The 22,143-nt window shown below is 48.9% G+C and overlaps 1 protein-coding gene across 2 annotated transcripts in view; it reads right to left on the reverse strand.

Annotated features, from left to right (window-relative positions):
• CD6 (CD6 molecule) overlaps positions 1–21,741 on the reverse strand; it is a 41,383-nt gene extending 19,642 nt beyond the window's left edge. For both annotated transcript variants that reach the window (XM_067748873.1, XM_067748872.1), the window contains exon 1: positions 21,557–21,741. In XM_067748873.1, coding sequence (XP_067604974.1) covers positions 21,557–21,617 — 61 coding nt within the window. In that variant the 5' untranslated portion in view covers positions 21,618–21,741. The remainder of the gene's footprint in view (positions 1–21,556) is intronic.
• Positions 21,742–22,143: the final 402 nt, after the last annotated feature.

The raw sequence follows: 22,143 nt of genomic DNA on the forward strand, positions 1-22,143 counted from the left end.
GCCAGCCCTGAACTTAGATAGCCCACCTCCAAGGGTGATACAACTCAGTACTCAGTCAAGCCCCAGGGACCAATTCCCAAAAGGGCCCTGATTCTAAAGATGTGCGGCCATGAGGAAGCTGTCCTTCCCTAGGTCAGGAGCCCCTGAGATGGCATTCTGCCCGCCATTCCCCCAACAAGGACAAGATGAGGTCTGGCAGCCCAGCCATGAGCTGTTCCACGACTTCCCCACCGACTCTCCCACACAGGCTGGCTCCGGCACTCCCTGAACCCGCTTGTTTCAATTCTGAGGCCAGAGGAGAAACCGGTTACTTGGAAGAGTCAAGGACTAATAGCCCCAGGGAGTTTAGGAGGAGGAGCCCCGAGTGGGAAGGTGCTGGGACTACAGTGAATGTTTTTCTTTGAAAGACTCTCTTGAGGTTGTTGATGGAGGGCAATTTTTTTTATGTTTAATACTAGTTTTATTTACTGATAGCTAGTGATCTTCAGTGGAACAGTAAACCTCTGAAATGCTTTTTTTTTAATTTTTATTTTATATTGGAATATAGTTGATTAACAATGTTGTGTTAGTTTCAGGTGTACAGCCAAGTGATTCAGTTATACGTACACATATATCTATTCCTTTTCAAATTCTTTTCCCGTTTAGGTTATTACAGAGTATTGAACAGAGTTCCCTGTGTTGTACAGTAGGTCCTTGTTGGTTATCTATTTTAAATATAGCAGTGTGTACAAGCAGTCCCAAACTCGATGGAGAGCAATTGTTAAAACAACTGGAAAGAAGAGACAGTCTATAATTCCGTTAAAATTGGAAAGAAGCAGTGCGCTGGCTCGCAAAAATAACTTATGACTTGATTCAGAGGGAATAGCTGTGTCCTGTCTTTGAAGGGACTTGGAGAGGTTAGGTTGAGTTTATTTTGTCGCAGAGACTGAAGCAGTCCTGGGGGCTTGGTGGGACAGTGTGGTCCTCGCTTCCAGAGGTGACTGGCATCAATGTCTATGTGACTAGACCAGGCTGTACCCACTGGGACTTTCAAAACCCAGGAAGGTTGGGCTGACTTCTCCCCCCTGGGAACCCAAGAGAAAGTCAGCAACTTGGTGTCTTAGGCTTACTTAACTTATTTTACAGGATTTTTGTTTGTTTGTTTTCATTCTCTCTCATCATACCTAGGAAGGGCTTAGGGACACAAGGAAAACTCAATGCACAGGCTATGGACTGAATGTGTATGTCTTTCTAAAACTTCGTATTTTATTCATATATGAATAAATTCATATTCGAAGCCCTAATCCCCACTGTGATGGCGTTAGGAAGTGGGGGCTTTGAGAGATAATTTGGGATAGATGAGGTTATGAAGGTGGAGCCCTCATGATGTAAAAAAAAAAAAAAAGCAAGAGACATAAGATCTCTCTATTGTGTGAGGATACAGCAAGAAGGCGGCTGTCTGCAACCAGGAAGAGAGCCCTTACCAGACACGGAATCTGCTGGCACCTTGATCTTGGACTTCTTAGCCTCCAGAAACGTGAGAAACAAATATTTGTTGTTTAAGCCACAAACATTTAAACCACCCAGTCTATGGTATTTTGCCCAAGCTAAAGCAGCACGTGATTGACAGAGAAAAGTGGTGACAAAAGTTTCAAGAGTCCCAGCCCCAAAGGTCCTCAGTCACGCAGGTCAGAGAAATCCAGACTTTTTAGCTTGTATTTGTCACCATGTTATATAACAGAGGATGCTCACCTGCATGACATCCTCCCTACATGCCAGATTGAACTCCCCTCCTTTCCATCACCAAACCCAGGGGAGGTAAAAGACAACAGTTCGTAATCTGCAGTGAGAGGAAACTCAAAGATGAAATCAGGGTACACCACCGGCTTTGGGGTATGATCTGTTTCTGGAACTCCCCTTCCTACTCTCATGCTCAGGAAAGTGAGGGCGTGTGAGCCATGTTTTCCGGAAAGCTGAGAAAAGAGTCTATCGCTGTTCTGCATTCAATTCCATTAACACTTGCTGAACCTGTACCACGTGCTGGGGCCTGGAGTACGTATTAGGGAAGTAAGCGTAAATGAGATGATCCCGGGAGTAGGAGAGTCCACAGCCTTCCCAGCACCAATGCATCACCTTCACAGTTGCCACTCTTGGGAAATTTTTTTTTATTTTCAAGTTTTTTTAATTGTCTTCTCAGTTACTAATAAAAGAACAGACATTTAATCAAAGAAGACATACACCTGGCAAATGAACACAAAAATGTTCAACATCATGAATCATTAGGGAAATGCAATCAAACCATAGTGAGATACATCTCCACACTTTTTTTTTTTTTTTTTTTTGCGGTACGCGGACCTCTCACTGCTGTGACCTCTCCCGTCGCGGAGCACAGGCTCCGGACATGCAGGCTCAGCGGCCATGGATCACGGGCCCAGCCGCTCCGTGGCATGTGAGATCCTCCCGGACCGGGGCACAAACCCGTGTCCCCTGCATCGGCAGGCGGACTCTCAACCACTGCACCACCAGGGAAGCCCCATCTCCACACTTTTAAAACAGGTAATATTCAAAGTACTGATCATACCAACCAAGAACCGGTGAGGAATACAGGGGGACTGGACTGCTCCCATACTTTTGATGGGAATACAAATGGGTACAGTCATTCATTTAGAACAAGAAACCATATGTTCATATAAAGAATTTTATGTACATGTTCATAGTAAACTTATCTGTGATAGCCAAACGGGAAACAAACAGGAAATTCTCTTTTCATGATTTAGAACAGAGACTTTGGGGACAGACAGAATAGTGATCCGAACCCATCTCTGTCGATCACTAGCTGTGTGACCTAGGGAAAGTCACTGAGCCCTGCTAGACTTCAGTTTTAACCTGGCACTGGGCATAATACATAAGCCACATTGGATCGCTTTGAGGGGGTGCATGGATAACATATGTAACATGCTTAGGACGTGGTACATGGCCGCTGCCATTATGTCCCCCCACCCTGCTCTCTCCTGTTCAATCCCCAATGGACATAGGAGGGCAGCTCTATCTATCTATTCATTCACCCCAGGCACAAAGATGGCTCTGAGGGTGCCTCAGTTTTCTCTGCAAAGGGACAATTCCAGTTCCCCCAAAGCTGCCTTCTTTCCTCTTGCCTCCCTGTCTTTCTTAGGAAGCTTAGCAGAGCTGCCTCACACTCACAACTTGCTATTCCCTTCCTTGGCCCTACAAACACGGCATCCAGCATTCCTAGAGATGAGATGTGGACTGCAGTTGCCACGGTAACAGGAGTTCCTCTAAAAGCAAAGGCTCCTGTGGACCTGGCCCCAAGGCTTGCTCAGGTTCCCATGCCAGACTCTACCTTCTTTGCAGCTACCAGATGGTAAGATGGGATACCACCAAGCATAGAGAATCATGAGCAACTCACGATTGAGTTTCTCCAAGTGAGCCCAGCAGGCCAGAGACACTGGCCTTTTACAAGCCCCATCTTCTTGATCTCCCCGTAAGGATTCAGACCACTGCGTGCAGGAAATGGACATCCGGGTTCCTCCTCTAGATTCCGATTCAGTACGTCTTGGATGGGACCCTAGAATGTGGATTGCGTAGAACCGTCTACCAGGTCTTGGGCAGCAGAAAGGGCATGGGATTGGAACTGAACAAGCCTGGGTTTGAAAACCAGCTTCTTCCTTACTATGGAAACCTTGGGCAAATCTCTTCATATGGCCAACTTGCCTCCCTCACCTCACAGGTATAAAAACCTCACAGGACCGAAACAAGATCACACAAAAATCCAATACCTGGCCGCAGTAAGTAGCAAAGAAGATCCTGCAGAATCAACAAGCACAAATGAATATATGTGATAGATGTGCGTGTGCATATGAGTAATAGGCAGTAAAGGATTATAAACAAGATACACAGGATGACCATATTCTTGTAAATACAATGCATAGAGAAATGGCCAGAGATCTCATTAAGCTGAGGGTGCTGCTATCTTGACTCCACGGCAATACTCTTCTATATATAGCTTAGAAAACTATTCGCTGGCAAGTTCACATGCAGACATATGCAGAGATTGTCACTGCAGCACTGTATGTAATCAAAGAAAATTAGAAGTAATCTAACAGTTCCTCAGCAGAAAATAATTAATGATACTATGTTATATTTATAGACTGAATTATTTTGTTAAAAGAATGAACTAGATCTATATCTAGCCACTTGGATAGACCTTTGAAACATATATTGAGCAGGAGGAGTGAGCTGTAGAACAGTGCATCCAATATGATGCCATTTATAGAAAATGCGGCACATGTGCTACCTATTGGGTATTGATACATTTTTATGCAATAAAAGTACAAAACCATGGAGAAGAAGGGCACACACACCACACCTTGGAGCGTGAGTGCTCTGGGGAGGGAGGGATAAGGAAATATTTCAGCCGCATCTGTATGGTTTGTTTTCTTATTAAAATAGATCTGAGCAAATATGTGAAAATGTAAACATTTCTTAAATCTGGGTGGTGGGGATGCCTAGGAGTTTTTGAAACACTCTCTGTACTTCTGTGTGTTTTTCAATATTTCTCTCTAACAAAATGTCTGGAAGATTCTATAACAGGGTGGTAACAACAGTTACCATTACAGGTAAATTTCTTTCTTTGTTTTCCTGTAGTTGCTAAATTGTGTACTATTTACATTATATATAATTTTAGTGTTGAAAATGAAAACAACAGTTTTTTTAAATGACAACATATGTGAAAAAGCCTTTGTAAATTGCTTGAATCATATCAATGCCCCCTGCCAAGGAGTCTTGTGTGCTTACATGGGTTTTTAATAGCTTTAAATTCTTTCATCTCCATCATGATGCTCAGAGGAAGGTATTATTATCCCCACTTTACAAATGGGGAAATATAGGGCCCAAGAGGTGTGGAGGAACTTTCCAGAACAACAGGGCTCATAAGAGGCAAAGCAGGGGAACTTCCCTGGTGGTTCAGTGGTAGAGAATCCGTCTTGCAATGCAGGGGACGCAGGTTCGATCCCTGCTCGGAGAACTAAGATCCCATATGCCACGGGGCAATGAAGCTTGCGCGTCACAACTAGAGACCCCGAGTGCCACAACTACAGAGCCCACGTGCTCTGGAGCCCGCTTGCCACAACTAGAGAGAAGTCTTTGCGTCACAACTAGAGAGAAGCCCACGCGTCGCAACGAAAGATCCCGCGTGCCGCGACTAAGACCGGATGCAGCCAATAAATAAATAAATAAAGGCAAAGAAGGATTTGCACCCAGACAAAGGATTTCCTGGGCTGCCTTGATTACACCTGTTCAGGAAGTTACTGCAAGAGAGGTGACCTTTGGGCCAGGGCTTGGGGTCTAGGAACATTTCACTGGGGCAGAGGGAGCGGATCCAGATTTATTGAACAGAGAGCTTTATAGACGTCATTCAGAAGCATCATGATGACCCTGTGAGGAAGTGCTATCATGAAACCCATTTAACTGACAAAGAGGCTCAGAGAAATTGTTACTACTCCAAGGTCACAGAGCTTGGTGGTGAAAAAGCCAGAATTCAAATCCAAGCATGTTCCCCAGATTCACTCTTTCCACTGTGTCAGGCGGCTTCTACAAGTAGGAGAAGGCAGAGGGGCATTTTGGGTAGGGCGTACAGCACATGCAAAGGCCCGGAGGCAGGACAGGGCCTGCTGTGTTAAGCTAGAAACTCAAGTATGTGAAATTCAAGAATAAAATTCCCCAGAGTTTGGCCTCTGTACGAAGGGCAGGGCTGGGTTTTTCCGGGTTTCAGTGGAAGCTGAAATTCTGCTTGGCCATGCAGGATTTTCCAGGGGGCCCGTCCCCACCCACCGGCTCTCAGGAGTGGCTCTGGTTCGAAGTCTCCGAGAGCTGCTGCAGCAGCAGTTTCTGGGTGAAGGAAGCTTGAGTGTGGGCAAGGGGTGAAAATCCCCCCAGCTCTCAGGGGTGATGCTGACGCCTTCCTGAGGTGGCCGAAAGCCCCCTTCGGAGAAGGGCCCCCTTAATATCAGGCATCTAGCAGCTGTTGGAAGTCATCATCATCCTTCCTGGGAAGGAAACACAGCCCTTCCCAAGCAGGCTGGGACCAGAATGTCTCCTGGGATGTAGGGACCAACCCTGGCTCAGCAGCTGTGCCCATCAGCTCCAAGGGGCCCCTCCCCTCTCACTACCCACCTCCTCTCTCTAAACAAATCCAGGCCCAAATCCAGATTCAAAGGGGAAACTGGGGAGGCACGGGGGATATTCAGCCTGAATCTCCACGGCCACCTTGTGTCATTAGCAGCTAAAGGCCGGCAGTAGCCAACGGCCACAAGGCCAACCAGGCCCATGAGTTCAAGTTCAGGAAATAAATTTGGGCTCCCTGGGAAGAGGTAGCATGTGCGTGTCCCGGCTTTACATACAGCACGCACTCTCCTATGACTCTCCGTTGGGCCCACTGAAGTCTCAGTTTTCCAGGTAAGAAACTTGAGCGACTTGCCCAAGGCCACAGTTACTAAGATGTGGAAGCAGAATTCAACTTCCGGTCTCTCTAAATTCAAGCCCACTTCTTGGCTCTCTGGAGACATGGTCAGCCCACACTCCCCTCCATAAGTCACGTCTAGGGCTCTTCTGAAGTGGCTCAAAATCTTTCACGTTTCTGCCCATGTTAGCCCTTAGTCACTCCTTCCTTCCTTCATTCATTCATCTGTTCCTCATTCTTGGCCAGGCTCTGTGCCAGGTCCCAAGCCATGGCAGAGGATGAAGATATACTCAGAGTTGATTATGATCAGGTAGAAGTGCTACCCCAGGGGTCAGGATAAAGTGCTCTGGGAAGAGTAGAGGTGAGAGGGAATCATTCTGACAATTGGGAGGGGCCTTAGAGGATGTGTAGGAGTTCTCAAGGATGAGAACATGACGGAGAGCAGGAAATATCCAAGCCTTTGCCAAACAACCTGGGAGATCTAACTTGTACCTTTCCAGGGGGTGAGCGGGCTCAGAGGAGAGATCATGTGGGGCAGTGACCTACCACTCTCCATGCCACCCTTTCTCCCCACCAGTGGTCTGACACCACTGGGCTTCCCTATCCTTCCTTGCAAAGGTGCTCGAGCTCTGACTTAAATGCTGGGAAGACATTGTTGCTTTCTCAGTCCCTGAACCGCAGCAACAGGTAAGATCTCTGATCAGTGTCTCCCCCTCCGGTGTCTAAAGAGGGCTTCAAACTGGGGCAAGGAGAGAGCCAGCTGAATGTTTGGTCAATGCCAAGGTATGATGGACCCTTGGGAAGCTTTGCAGAGGTTTGAGGTGGGCATTCTAACTCTGGCAACCAGCACCCACTGCTTTGGGGTGAGGGTCTGGCTCAGCCAACAGACCTCCCACCTACTCACTCCCCACCGCATCCCGCCCTCCCAATCCACTCCTCTGGCTGGTGACTCTGCTTCTAAACTCCAGAATCCTGGGGAGCAGAGAAGTCAAGAAGCCACCTCCATAGGGTTGGGGGCAGCACGGCAGAGTTGGAAGCAGCTGGGCTTTGGAGTCAGACAGATGTGAGTTCGAATCCCATCTCTTCCTCTTAATACCAGGATCTGGATTTCTTTTCTTTTTTAAAAAATTTTTATTGGCATATAGTTGATTTATAATGTTGTGTTAGTTTCAGGTGCACAGCAAAGTGAATCAGTTTTACATATACATATATGCACTCTTTTTCCTAAACTCTAGTATCATCAGTGACCTTTGTCAAAGTAAGCGGTGATGTTCATAGCCACCTCCTGGGGCTATTGGGAGATTAAAAGAGAAAATGATCGTGATGGGGCCTGACTCTCAATAGCTATTTGGCAACACGCTTGCACAATCTTTAATGCAATTCTGAAGCCCCAGATACCCCTGGATTTTTCATAACTCTGTGGGTGGCCTTCCTGACCTGAAAAGATGCTGGTTTGTCCATGGTCTTTATTTATTCTACGTGGTGTGAAAAATCATATATTTTGTTGCAGAAATGTTAAGGTATTTGGTTACAGAGGCTGCTCAGGCCCCTGCTGAGACATTACATCACATAAACATGTCACCTCTCTAAAATCCTAACATTCTAGATTCTGATTTGAACCTGGCCCCGGAGATTCCAGAAAGAGACTCAGGGCCTGAAATGGTTTCCTGTCTTTCCCTTGAAGGAGCAGCTGTGTGGATGAGTTCTCGAAATTTAAGGCCAGAAATGATGACCTAACTTCCCCCTTTATCCTCTTCTCTCCTCACCTTCCCCAGTGGAAACCCTCCTCAGAAAAGAATCTTCATCCATTAACCAGTGAGGAAAAGGCAAGCAATAGAATAATGGGCAAAAGGCAGGAAGAGGCCCTTCACAGAAGAAGAAACACACAGGACCCTTGAACATATGAAAAACCCAGCCACACAGCCGCAGAGGAAAGCAACGTCAGGCCACAGGGAGAGACTGTTTCACAGGCCCTGGATTGTCGACAATTAAGAAGGTGGTAATATGGAGTGTTGCTGAGAATGGGGATCAGTAGGGACTCTGTACATTGCTGGAGGGGGGCGGGGTGGAACAAAACTGTCACAACCACTCTAGAAAGCATTTCCATAGTCGTGACCCAGAAATTCCACTCCTGAGTCATGTACACACACGCACACTCATGCATGCACTGCTATGGGCTGAATCGTGTCCCAGCAAAACAGATATGTTGGAGTCCATACCTCCCAGTACCTCAGAATGCAACCTTGTTTGGAGATTGGGTCTGCACAGAGTTAAAATAAGGTCACTAGTGTGTGGGCTCTGATCCAGTATGACTGGTGTCCTCATAAAAAGGGGAAATTTGGAGGCAGACGTATGCACATAGGAGGGCAGAGGTGGGGATTTGTTTCTAGACGCCAAGAAATGCCAGGGATTGTCAGCAAACCACCAGAAGCTAGGAGAGAGGCGTGGAACAGATGCTTCCTCACAGCCTCAGAAGGAACCCACCCTGCTGACACCTTGATCTTGAATTTTCAGCCTCCAGAATTGTGAGACAATACACTTCTGTTGTTCATGCACCCGTTTATAGTACTTTGCAGCCCTAGGAAACTAAGTCACGCACGTACCTGCAACAAAGGTCACCTCTGGGAGACAAGAGCTGACAAAAGCCCACAGCTGCTTCTGGGGAGTCTTGGGAGAGGCGGGGGGCAGGGGGGGAACCACAGGACGGATGGCTGTGCCCTCCACTTCCAGATCGCCAGAGTCAAAAATTCCACAAGTGCTTTGTGGGACTGAGTTTCATGGCTACATGGACGTGGCTGGAACCGAGCCAGCCCCCACAGATGCAGGTGATGAAAAATGGTCTCTAAAGACCTTCAGGGATGGCTTTAGAGTCTATCTAGAGAGCGAGAATTGGGGAGCTGACGTTCCGGTGGTACCCATTTCCCCTCAGAGAGGTTTGGAAACGTGCCCAAAGTCACAGAGAAGGTGGTGCGGCCTGGGATCCCATGCTGGTCTCCGAGACCCCAGAATCCACGTTCTCACAGCCGTTCTGACAAATATTCATCACAACGAACACGGTGCCCTTCCGCACACCCACCTCCGCGCTGACGCGACTAAACGCCCACGACGCTACAGAGACCTACACACTCCCTCCCTCAGGAACGAAGGGCCTCAGTGTGTGCGTGCTGGGTGAGATCTCTTTTAATGTGGTTGTCATAACATTCTTACAATAAGGATGACTAATGTTTACATCGTGTCTGAATTTTCAGCTGGAACCAGGTGGGAGTGACAAGGAGAGACGGTAGAGCTGAGACCAGCCACTGCTATGACCTTGGGTGAGTCCCTGTCCCCTTTGCCCTCCTCCGACAGCCCCTGATGTGAGGTTGCCAAGCAGACTTTGCTTCCCTCCCTCACAACACAGACCCCGCTGTCCCCACTGCCTCCCCCAAACTGGTCTTTCCACCAGTTAACGCAGTATATCCCACACCAGACCAATTTAAGATCCAAGATTAAATAGTATTGAATCACACAGTAAGCAGATGATTCCTTTTCCAATTGCTCAGTCCTGGGGATTACAAGCCTTTCACAAAGGGAGAGCTGACTTGGGCTTGGCTGGCGGGCTAGTGAATGACGCAGTTGTTCTGAGTGTCTTATCTGTTTATACAGATATATTCAATTTATTGAAGCAACATTGGTCTGAGACACATGAAACCTAGAAGATGTCTAGGTTTAAATCAACTTACTTAGGCTTACATACGAAGTTGATTATAAAAAATATTTGTTAAATAATTGTATATACATAAGGGCAAATCAAATCACATCCTTTTATACTTAAAACTCTCTGATGATTTCCCATTTCCTTTGGATTAATTCCAAGCCCGTACGTGATCTGTTTTCCCTGACACGTGTCAACCTCTCCACCTCCATCTCCTCCACTCTCCCCTTCCCTCTGTAATCTCCTCCAGCATGTGAAATTCACTCCCGCTTCAGGGCCTTTGCACCTGCCATGGCCTCTGCCTGGAATGTCCTGCTCCCTGATCTTGGCACGCCCAGCTCATCCCATCAATCAGATCTCTGCTCACGTGTCGTCAGAGGCCTTACCTGGATCCCCATTCCAGTCTCTCTGTCTTCCCTCCTTTGCTCTATTTCCCTCGTTGCACATAGACCTCTCTGAAATGATACTATTTTTTTTTGGTAGTCATTTTTTAAAATTAATTTTTATTGGAGTATAGTTGCTTTACAATGTTGTGTTAGTTCCTACTGTGTGGCAAAATGAATCAGCTATACGTATACATATATCCCCCCTTTTTTGGATTTCCTTCCCATTTAGGTCACCAGAGTGCGTTAAGTAGAGTTCCCTGTGCTATACAGTAGGTTCTCATTAGTTACCTATTTTATACATAGTATCAGTAGTGTATAGGTGTCAATCCCAATCTCCCAGTTCCTCCCATTCACCCCCCCCTTTCCCGCTTGGTATCCATACATTTGTTTTCTACGTCTGTGTCTCTATTTCTACTTTGAAACGATACTATTTTTTAAATGTTTATTCATTTGTCTGTTTTCTCCACTAGAATATAAGCTCCTTGAATTCTGGGACTTTGTCTTACATCCTCAGCGGCTAAAAACAGTGCCCAGCACGTAGTAGGACTCCACAAATGAATGACAGGAAGCTGTGAAGGTGGAGGGAGGACGGGCCGGGGAGCAGGGAGGAGCCCCGCCAGGCTCCACAAGGAGGCAAGGCAAGGTGGTGGCCGTCAGAGGCTCAACCTGAGAGCTCACTCTTGGCCCCATCAGCACCAGCCTTCAAGACACTGAGCCAGCTGGTTCCCACTCACTGAGCCAGCAGAGAAAGCTGAGTCGGCCACTGTATCTGTAGGAGAACAATGGCATCACAACATCACCATCAAGAAACTATCGCAATAATAACTGATCCAGGCCAGAATCAGCCATAATATTACGAGTGGGTAAAGCTTTGAAGGGAACCAAAAAATTGACGTATTCTCAAAGAATCTGCCCACAAGAGACATATTTATCACAAAGGAGAAGAGTGACTTTACCTAGCAGACGTCACCTTAGCCAAGCAATCAGAGTTAGACCATGGGTAATGGGACAAGCTGATACCATGTCTGAGAAGGACACAACTTCACTTCTGTGATACTCCTGCCAGAAACAACACAACTGATCATGAGGAATCATCAGACAAGCCCCGCTGAGGAACATTTTACAGAATAACTGGCCTGTACTCTTCAAAGTGATCAGTATCTTGAAAGAAAAAAATCTGAGCAATTGGTCTAGATTAAAGGAAAATAAGGAGAGTGAAATGCAACACATTCGATGGAATTTTCTTTTGCCTCTAAGGTAAATTGTTTTGGAACAATTGGCAAAATCTGAAAAAGTTCTACAGATTATTTTTGTAGCAATGTTTATCACCTGATTTTGATATGTGTACGGTGGTTACATAAGCGAATGACCTTATTTTTTTTGAAGACATGTTGAAGTATTTAGGAGAAAGGGAAGTTACGTCTACAACCTACTCTCAAATGGTTCAAGAAAAATGTAATAGAAAAATAGAGAAAATGATAAAAATATTACTAGTCCGGAATCTGAGTAAAGAGCATATGGAAAATCTTTGTATATTTTTGCAACTTCTCAGTAAGTCTAAAATTGTGCTGAAATAAATTTTTTTAAAATAAAACTAAACAAAACAGTCGGGGAGCCATGGAGGTGGTGGAGGCAAAGTGGCTGCAGGAAGCCAGCTCCTCGCCTCACAAAGCTGACATCTCAGAGCCCAGGGTCAGCTGTGTTCACCTCAGACCCACGTCAGACCACAGCCCTCCCCTGCCATCTCCACATCGAGGTGGGGGGTGCTGAGGACGCATCTGTGGGCACAGGCCAGCGCCACACCCTCTGGGTAATGTGGGGAGGGGCTCCTGGCAGAGCCTGCAGACCCTTCTCACCCCTGCTCCTGACCTTGGGTGCCTCACTCCCCATTTTGCACCTCAGTTTCCTCCTCTGACAAATGGGTAGATGTCAATGACTGGCAGCCCTCTGGGGATGGAGTCTTCCAGCTCAGATACTGCTGCCGTATTTCTAGAACCCCATCTGGAGGGTGCAGCACATCTCTCCAAGGAGCTTGATTCACTTGGCAAGTGTGTTTGCTTAGTTTAGCTGAAGGAAAGAGAGGAAGCTGGTCTCGCTGAGCAGAATGGGGAGTAGACGTCCTCCCTGTCCGGGACATGCTTCTCCACCTCTGCCCCCGCCCCAGCCCAGCTCCCAGGCACCCCTTCTGGAAGAGATGAACATCCTAGCAAAAATTTTGTTGAAGTGTAGAGAAAATCTTTCCCCAAGCCCCATTTAGGAAGAGGCAGCTGGCGGGGATGGGTTGGTTGGTGCCCGGAAAGTGACTCTGGTCACAGTTCTGTCGGCAACTCGCTGTGTGGCTCCAGCTTTCCAAGTATCACTTCGTGCTTCTGCGAGATGGACAGACCCATGCTTGGCTTTGCACACGGCTGACGACACAGCGATTTCACCTCTGTGTTCTCCCTGACTCGGGGCTCAGTAGGTGACTTCCAAACTGGAAGTGGGGCACACAGATGGGATTGCCAGGACGCCTTGAGAAGCTCTCAGCTCTGAGGAGCCCCCCTCACTCACACAGCCTGTGTCCCCGCACAGCCCTGGCCCCCAGCTCCGGGTGCAGACTCCCTGGGCTATGCTGGCCCTGCCTGGAAAGCCCAGCCCAGCTCAGGGTCACGATAGAGCGGTCGGGGGTGTCCTGGAAACTTACAGGCTGGAACTTCTAATGTGCCCTGCCATCTCCTAACACTCAGTGGAGACCCGGGGTCAACCCCCTTGCAGGGGAAAGTAAGGGGGTCACTCTCCCATTATGGTACCCTAATCCAGCATCTCCCAAGGGCTCCGCAGTCTCCTCCTCAGCCCCTCAGCCCCTCAGCCCTGCCTCCCTGCCCAGCCTCTTGAAGGCTGTCTCAGCTGCCACTTTCAGGCAGAGGCAGCTGGGCCACAGGAATCTACAAAATGGTGGGCGGAAACCCGGGCTTCCCTCCGCGAGCTCCTGCCTTGGCCCCACGCCCAACAGTAGGTGTGGCCACGGGGGTCTTTGGCGCCCAAGAAGCCCCATGTTTCCCCAAGTACTTCACAACCATCGTCTCATGGAGCCTCATCCCAGCCCTGGGCTCTAGAGGTTGCCACTGACCCCACTTTATGGCTGGGGAAACTGAGGCTGAGCGGAAGCTTGGCCAGGAAGTGGCTTCTGACACACAAGTTCCTTCAAGGGGTTTTTCCACCCAAATTCCATGACAGCCCAGCTGTTGGTAGCTGAGGTGCAAACTCCCCAGAGAATGGGGGACCCTTCCTATAAAAATCTTGGGGTGGCTGGAGTTCCAAACCCCGCCGGTCTTCCAGGGCTGGGAAACATCGTGGATTTGGAGTCATAAAGTCAAGTTAAAGATCTGGCGCCTACTAGCTAAAAACAAGACAGCAGGGCTTCCCTGGTGGCGCAGTGGTTGAGAGTCCGCCTGCCGATGCAGGGGACGCGGGTTCGTGCCCCGGTCCGGGAAGATCCCACATGCCGCGGAGCGGCTGGGCCCGTGAGCCATGGCCACTGAGCCTGCGCCTCCGGAGCCTGTGCTCCGCAAGGGGAGAGGCCACAACAGTGAGAGGCCCGCGTACCGCAAAAAAAAAAAAAAAGACAACAGGTCCCAAGTGGAGTTGTTTATGCTAAAGCCGCACATCATGAAGCCGAGACTTAATTATGGTTTCAGCTCTCCCAGAAATGGCATCTTAAACCCGTCAATCAGAAATCACCTGACCAGCACTAGTTAGGTCATCTGCCTGCTAGACCCCGCCATCCCCTAAAAGAAAGTAACTTTGAGATAACCAACAAAGACAGCACAGGGAACTATACTCAATATTTTGTAACAACCTATATATATGAAAAAAAAATAGATATATATGTATGTATAACTAAATCACTCTGCTGTACACCTGAAACTAATACAAGATTGTGAATCAACTATACTTCAATTTAAAAAAATAAAATTAAAATAACAATAAACGACAAAAAAAGAGTAACTTTGCAATAACCAATCTGCTTTTTTGCCTAGTATAACTTTCTGGTTCCTACTCCCTTCTGCCTATAAAAGTCCCCTTTTATACCTGTCTTTTCTATCTGCTAGATCGTATGCCGCCGATTTGAATCGATTTTTGCTCAGTTTAAAAATTTTAATATGCCTCAGTGTATCTTTTAACAGTCTATTAACTGTGCCATCCAGGAAAAGTCACTTCACCTCTCTGAGCCTCAGTTGCTGAATCAGTAAAGTGGGGGCAATAACTCATACTTCACAGGGCTGTGATGAGGAGAAGACAGGTATATGAATTTACACCTGTCGGCCTGGCGAATGTAAATGTACGGTTTGTGCCGGGCTCTGTGCCTGGCGTGCTCACTGCATCCTCATGACACGGCAGTCTGGATGAGTCAGCAGAAAAAGAGCCCGGAGCCCAGCTCGTCTGGGAATTGAGGCCCTACCTACCCCATAGGCCTTAGACCATGCTCTCCAGATCCTGCTCCAATGGGCCCTTTTGCCTGAAATGCCTTAACTTTTTATTTTGAAATGATACACTCACAAGAAGTTGCCAGAATAGCACAGAGAAGTCCATGCACTCATCTTCCGGCTTTCCCTGACGGTGACCTATTCCGTAACTACAGTAAATTACCAAACCCAGGAAGTTGATGCTGGCACAACACGACTATCTCACCAGCCTTTGCACGCACACATTTAAAAAATGTCTTCGTGCCTAGGATGTTTTGGCCATCTTTCTTTCGTATGCAAAAGCCTTCTTGTCCCCCGTGTCCAGCCCCTCTGGGACGTCCCCCTCTCCGGGACACTCAAGCTCTCCCTGTTCTGACTCCTGGCTCCCAGAAATAGTGCAGCCCAGTGATGGAGAACATGGGTTTTGGAGATCCGCAGACATGGATTTAAACTCAGCATCACCCACTAGCCTGGGGCAAAATACAGAACTTTCTGAGCCTCCATTTCCCCACCTGTAAAATGGGGACGAGTGCCCCAGTGTCAGTGTAGGACAGGATAAACATGGCAGGTGCTTGGAGAATGTAAGTCCCCTGCAATGGATGGTGGTTATGGCTGTCATGGGATTGCACCTGTTGTCACATCTAACCCAGAATGACCCTTGTATGTTTTGCCACCTTCTTCAACATTTATTATGTTCAAGGTCAAACCTTCATATCTCAGTGCCATCCCAGGGCCTGGCAGATAGCAGGTGTTAAATAAATTGTGGGTAGAGGGAGCCCCCTACCAGACAAGCTTTCCTTTGTCTCACTGCGTCTCTTCAGCTTCACTTCATTCATTCCTGGCCTGGGTGGGCAGGGTAAATGCCCAGCAAACCCATGAAGGCTGGGCTTTGCTGAAAGAGGCAGCCCATTTGCTCCCATCCGATCCTGAGAAGTCTTCCGGGGGGTCCCAGGACCCCAGAGGCCGCTCGGGGCTGTCCCTGGATGCAATGTTGAGGCTGCAAACCCGGAAGGTACAACACCTTGGGGAGATGCCTCATCCTCAGAGGGAACCCCAGGGGCAGCCAGCCAGGAGACAGGCCGGGCCACTCTTCCCCGTCAGGACACCTCAGCTCAAGCGTTGGCACGTCTTAGCTCCAGACTTTGGACAGGCCTCAGCCTTGCTAACCCCCGGTTTCCTCACCTACACCATGGGGTTGTCACGTGGGTAAATGAGTTTATTGTGCAAATGGCATCACGTGAACCGCTAAATCCTATATTTACGTATAAGAGATCTTTGTCTTGGCTGTGTAACATTTATAAGCTCGCATTTAGGTGGTCACTGACAGGGTATTAAATACCACATGTCTGGCCAGAAATGAATCACATTGTTTCCACGATGTTTATTTTCACCATTGTTACCATCAGGTGATTTACAATGGCTTTATGTTGAAGGCAGCAATATAAAGTTTTTTCTAAAAATAAATGTCTTTATACTTTAAAACATCCATTAAGAGTATCAAGCAAACGGTCAGGTAGGATGGCAGCTTTAGTAATCGTCCGGAAGGGCAGGAATGAGGGCCCCCAGGAAATGCTGCTCCTCTGATGCACCTCGCCCTGACCTGGCCGATGGGAGGCAGTGCTGAGGGTGGGATGGACGGTCTGGAGGACACTGAGACTGGGGCAGGCTAGCGACCCGGGCATTCCAGCCCCACCAGCGTCTGTTCAGTGCAAGGCTGAGCATCTGGCATGGGATTTAGTTGTGGTCCAGGCAGGGGGAGGGTGGGCCCCATGCCAGGGGGGTCTTTTCCTCCAGGCCTCTGTCCCAAAGCCTCAGCTGGAGTCACCTGCTTACCCCTCCCTGTCCCAGGGGGACGGCTGATGCTTCAGTCTCAGAATCCGACAGCTGGGGGCCCAATTTAATTTTCGAGCATTCCTGTGAGAAATGAGGCTGGCTCGGAGCAGGCCTCAATAAATGCGAACTGAACGAAGGAGGCTGTGGGCAGCATTTCTCACTCATTCTAGATCCCTCTGGAATCATCTATGTTTGGCTAAATAATGCCAGACCCAACGCCGTAGGAGCTGCCTTGTCCCACATCACCACATGGTCACGGCCATGCTAAAGGTCCCCACCAGTCATACGATCAGAGAGCCAGACTATGCTAGGAGAAATATGCAGGTGTCTGTCATACGTTATTTATAGATCTATGAGTTGGAGTCTTGCCAGGCAGGAAGAACATGGGGGGGAAAAAAGAATAGTAAACATTTGTTTAGTTTAATCCAATCAAGTGGTAAAACTCCCTGGGCTGGGGGGAGACAGAGAGAACTAGGTTTTTGAAACCTGGATCGTGGGTAGAGCAACCAGCCCCATCAGAGGCCACGGGCTATCCGTCAGCAGCACCAGAGAATCATATCTTATATTTTGGCAAAACAACCAAAAAGCTGTCCTCATCTCAGTCCACTGAGATGGAAACTCCAACCTGCTCGGGATAAGCCAAGTTACGTGCAATGGTAGGATTCTTTTCTCCTTGGTAAGTGATTTTTAAGCCCAGGAAGATTCGAATTTAAAAAATAGAGGTGTGAAATAAACAGAAACCCATAGTATCTGTACCTTTCTGTTACGTTTAAGTTGGGTCAAGTTCTGTATGTTGGTGCATAAAATCCTGTATTTTAATGTTTAAGAACTTTTAGCCATAGAGTTTCTCATGTTTGTGACTGACTAACTGACTTCAGTTGAAATCTGTAAACTTGATTAGACTACTTAAGAGAACTTAATATTCACTTTCTTAATAAGTTAGTGTTTTAGATCTATAAGCATTCTTTTAAATCCTTGGGAAGGTTGTGTTTCTTAGAGGTATTTGAAGCATTTATAAGAAAATCAAATTCATTAAATTTATAAAGGTAGTGTAGGGTATCTAGGGCAGTGCTAGCCAGTGTAAATGGAAGGTGAGCTCCATAGGTCATTTTAAATTTTCTGGGAGGCACATTTTTCAATTTTTTTTTTTTTTTTTTTGCGGTACGCGGGCCTTCCACCGCTGTGGCCTCTCCCACTGCGGAGCACAGCCTCCGGACGCGCAGGCTCAGCGGCCATGGCTCACGGGCCCAGACGCTCCGCGGCATGTGGAATCCTCCCGGACCGGGGCACGAACCCGCATCCCCTGCATCGGCAGGCGGACTCCCAACCACTGCGCCACCAGGGAAGCCCCTAAGAGGCACATTTTTAAGAAGGAAAAAGGAATAGGTAAACTTAATTGTAACAGTAACACTTATTTAACCCAACATATCCAAAATATTATCATTTCAACGTAATCATATAAAAGTTACTAATGGGATATTTTACAATTCTTGTTTTGAACACATCTTTAAACTCTGCTGTGTATTTTATATTCCTAACGCAGCTCCATTCAGACGACCGCGTTCCAAATGGTACATTCTAATAGCAGCTAGATTAGACATCACAGATCTAAGGGAGCTCAATTAGCTACATTTGTCAGTGGTATTTATTATTTAAGGAGGCTTACTCTGTTCAACCCGACTTGCTGAAATATTAAACAAAGACCCCTTGAGAGCCATTGTTAAAAACTACTGGACTTGCAAAAAAAAATGAGATCTGTGTATTGAATTTACAAGGTAAGGAAAAACAGATTTTTTTTAATGTGTTAATTTAAGAAATTATTTTTTTAAAGTAAAACCACAAATAGCCTTTTCAAGTGCACAACGGCAGCCCTTGAGGACCTCGCGCCAACCACGGTCCGGATGGAATTCGAGTCACCGACCCCGGCTCGGCCCTGGTGGGAACGGCCGGGTTTCTTGCTCCTGCATCTAATGCAGAGTGTCAGATCTGACCAAGCTCTTAAGGATCATCTGCCCAAAGAGCCCCATTCCACCCAAACTGAGGTCCAGAGCCGACAAGCACCGTCACAAGGTGAATTAAAGGCAGGGTGGCAGGAATCGGCTGGTCTCCTGACTCCCCTCCCCCACAACCTCCCCGGTCAGGGGCTTCTAGTTCATTCTCTCCACCTCTCCATCCCCACTTGGCTGATCTGGAAACCGAGGCAGAACTGGAGGATAAGTGGACAAACAGGTCCTGGACCCAGGCCTCCAGGGAGCGCCAGCAGAGAATTCGGAAGCATGGCTCTCTAGGCCCTGGTCCCTGCCCTGGTCATTCAACAACACCAACCAAGGCCTGCCGAGAGGCCGGCCCAGAATCCAGGCCGGCCTGGCCAGAGAAACAGCTGTGTGAGGCCCAGGATGGAGCCTGGAGGCGAGACTGCAAAGGGAAGTAGGAAAGGGGGGGCCGGGTCCACCAGGACCCAGGAGGGCCAGACTCCACGTGCCTGTGGTCTGAGGGCACGGCCCGGTAACCCGCCCAGGCCACGTGCAGCCCTCGGGGTGATGCCCTGGAGCTCCCTGATGGACCTCATTCTCCCAGTTCCCTTTCCTTCCTCCCTCTTCCCAGTTGTTTTTCTCTCTTTCCTTTTCTTTTCTCAAGTTCCCTTCTGCCCAGAGTGCCCCTCCCCGCAGGCCCTCTTTCCCAGCACTAGGACCTATACCACTGCGCACCCTCAGGAGAGTCGAAGGGAGCAGCATTTAATGCCATTAAATCGCATAGCGAGGAAACTATTCCCGCCCAAAGGGCTTTCAGACCCCCTGAAGAGTCAAGAAGAAAATAACAATTTGGAGGCAGGATGTCTTTATCATCCCCTCATCTTCCCTTTAACAAAGAGGGCTGCCAAAGGCTTCAGGCACAAGGGCCGTTACATTCTTCTAACTTTTTACTAACACAACAGAGGAACTGGTTTTCACCGCCATTTTTTTTTTTTTTTTTTTTTTTTTTCTCGGTACGCGGGCCTCTCATTGTTGTGGCCTCTCCCGTTGCGGAGCACAGGCTCCGGACGCGCAGGCCCAGCGGCCATGGCTCACGGGCACAGCCGTTCCACGGCATGTGGGATCTTCCCGGACCGGGGCACGAACCCGTGTCCCCTGCATCGGCAGGCGGACTCCCAACCACTGCGCCACCAGGGAGGCCCTCACCGCCATTTATTTTTATGCTTACCTTTACCTTTTATTTGTGGCAAATGATGTCAGTTTTCCATTTGTAATTGTGACATAAAGTTTCCTTTCAAAACTGAACTTGTATTAGTAACAAGTGAGTCAACTGACTGTAAGTACAGTTTTGAAAACACGAAGTTAGTAAATAACTATCCTGAGAGTGGAGTGGGCCGGGCAGAGACAAGGTGATGTGTGAGGAACTGGGCCCCAAGGCACCCTCCGCTTCACCTTCCTGGGCTCTGCCCAGCCCAGGTTCCCACCACTCTTCAGGCACTGTTCAAGACCAGATCCCGGGGCCCAGGGGCCGGTCCGCAGACCTCTCAGACCCAGACTTAATTTTGAGCCGAGGCTGGCAGCTCATGGAGAACAGAGGATGGAGACGCAGAGCGAGGGCCCCAGTCTCGGACCATCTGTCTGTTCAGCTCGGGGGCAGAAAGCGGCCAAGCTCCAGGGTCTCCTGGTAGAGTGAGACAGGCAGAGCTTCTCTTCCGGGCCCATGTGGGGCCGAAGGAGCACCTATTCCTGATCCCAGAGCTAAACGGCTTTCCTTGAACCAGTGTGAGGTCAGGAGGCTGGGAGCACGTGCCTCTAGATAGACAGAGTCAGGGAGAAGAGCCCCCCACGGCTCCCCGAATGCTCCAGGCTTCCTGATGGGGCCTTCCTGGGTCTCCCTAACACCACACTCAAAGCATTTAGCATCTCTACTGCCAGGTGGACCCAGACTCCCAGGCCCAGCATTCTGTTTCCACACCCATCTCCTTATCCCCCAGTGTGAGGGCCCAGAGCATCTCCTGCCCAGCTCCTGCCACTTTGGACCCTGCACTCCACAGGGGCCAACAAGCACCCGATGAGCACAGCCCAGGGCCCCAAACTTCCTGCCACCCGATGCCTGGCCCAGGTTGCGAGGGTGTTTGGGCACCCAGACGGAGCTCAGGATCAGGGAGGATCTGAGCCTCAGAGCTTTTCTGTTCATTTGTGCCCTAAACTACACCCAGTGGAGCAACCAGCGGCCAGCTGTCCCCAGCTCTGCTTAGCTTCCCGAATTCTGTTTCAGGACGGCTCTGCTGTGAGCGGTACGAGCTTGGTGAACCCAGGGCCTCAGCTTTGGGGTTGAAAGTATGATCGTCAGTGGCCCTAGTTCTCTGGAAGGCAAACGGTTCCTTCCTGAGAGTTGGCAAGAAATAGGGATGCAGGGATTCCTGAGCCTGTGGGTGGGAGGCGTCTCCCTCCTGTGAGCCTGGGAGCCCATTGGTAAGACACCCCACGTGCTACCCGCATTATCTGACCCTCGTGCTACCCGCATTATCTGACCCTCGGGGGTCCTCCTAGCACTGCCCAGGCACAGCCTCAGCCCCTCACGGGGGTCCCTGTACCCTCTCTGGGCCCCTAATGCTGTTGACACAGCTGGGACCATCCTGGTACCAGAGTATAGTCCTGGCTAAAAGGCTCCAGACAGGTGAGTGTGAGAAAAGAAGCAGAAAAGGGGCCAGGAGGGCAGGTCCCAGGCTCTCCTGCAGGAGCGCAGGAGGTGGGGAGAGGGCTACCTGAGAGAGCTGCCGTCAGCAATCCAGCAACCACGAAGAGGAGCATTATGTCTGGTGTCATCTCCGACCGCTATGCCTGCCCGCCAGTGGGAAGTACCATCCTAGGGCCAGAAGGTGGGCAGGCTACCGAGTGCCCCTCTCGGAGGCTCTGCCCTTAGCTGCTCCCGTTTGTGTATCTCTCTCAGCAGGAGACAGCACCCCTTTTCACGCATGCGGCCAAACCCAGCCTGTGAGTGTCTCTCACGCCTCTGTGCTCTACTTGTGGTTTCGGTCTCCAGGAAGCAAGGCTGGTAATATAGGCGAGGAGAGCTCAGCTGCCTCGACTGTGAGCTCCCCAAGCCTGGCTGAACCCCAAGAGTCGCAGAGTGAGACACACACACACACACACACACACACACACACAGGGGCCTCAAGGGTCTCTTAAGGAAGAGGGAAGCAGAGGGACCATGCCTCATTTCTGGAGACCTGGTACATAGTAAGTAGAGCACTCCATCAGTACATACTAGAAGAGTGGATGAGTGACCCATTTCTGTCCTAGTCCATGGAATCTGGCTCTCATGGGATTGAATCCCAAGCTTTACCTTGTT

Source organism: Pseudorca crassidens, chromosome 9 (assembly GCF_039906515.1).
Source record: "Pseudorca crassidens isolate mPseCra1 chromosome 9, mPseCra1.hap1, whole genome shotgun sequence".
Classification (NCBI taxonomy): domain Eukaryota; kingdom Metazoa; phylum Chordata; class Mammalia; order Artiodactyla; family Delphinidae; genus Pseudorca; species Pseudorca crassidens.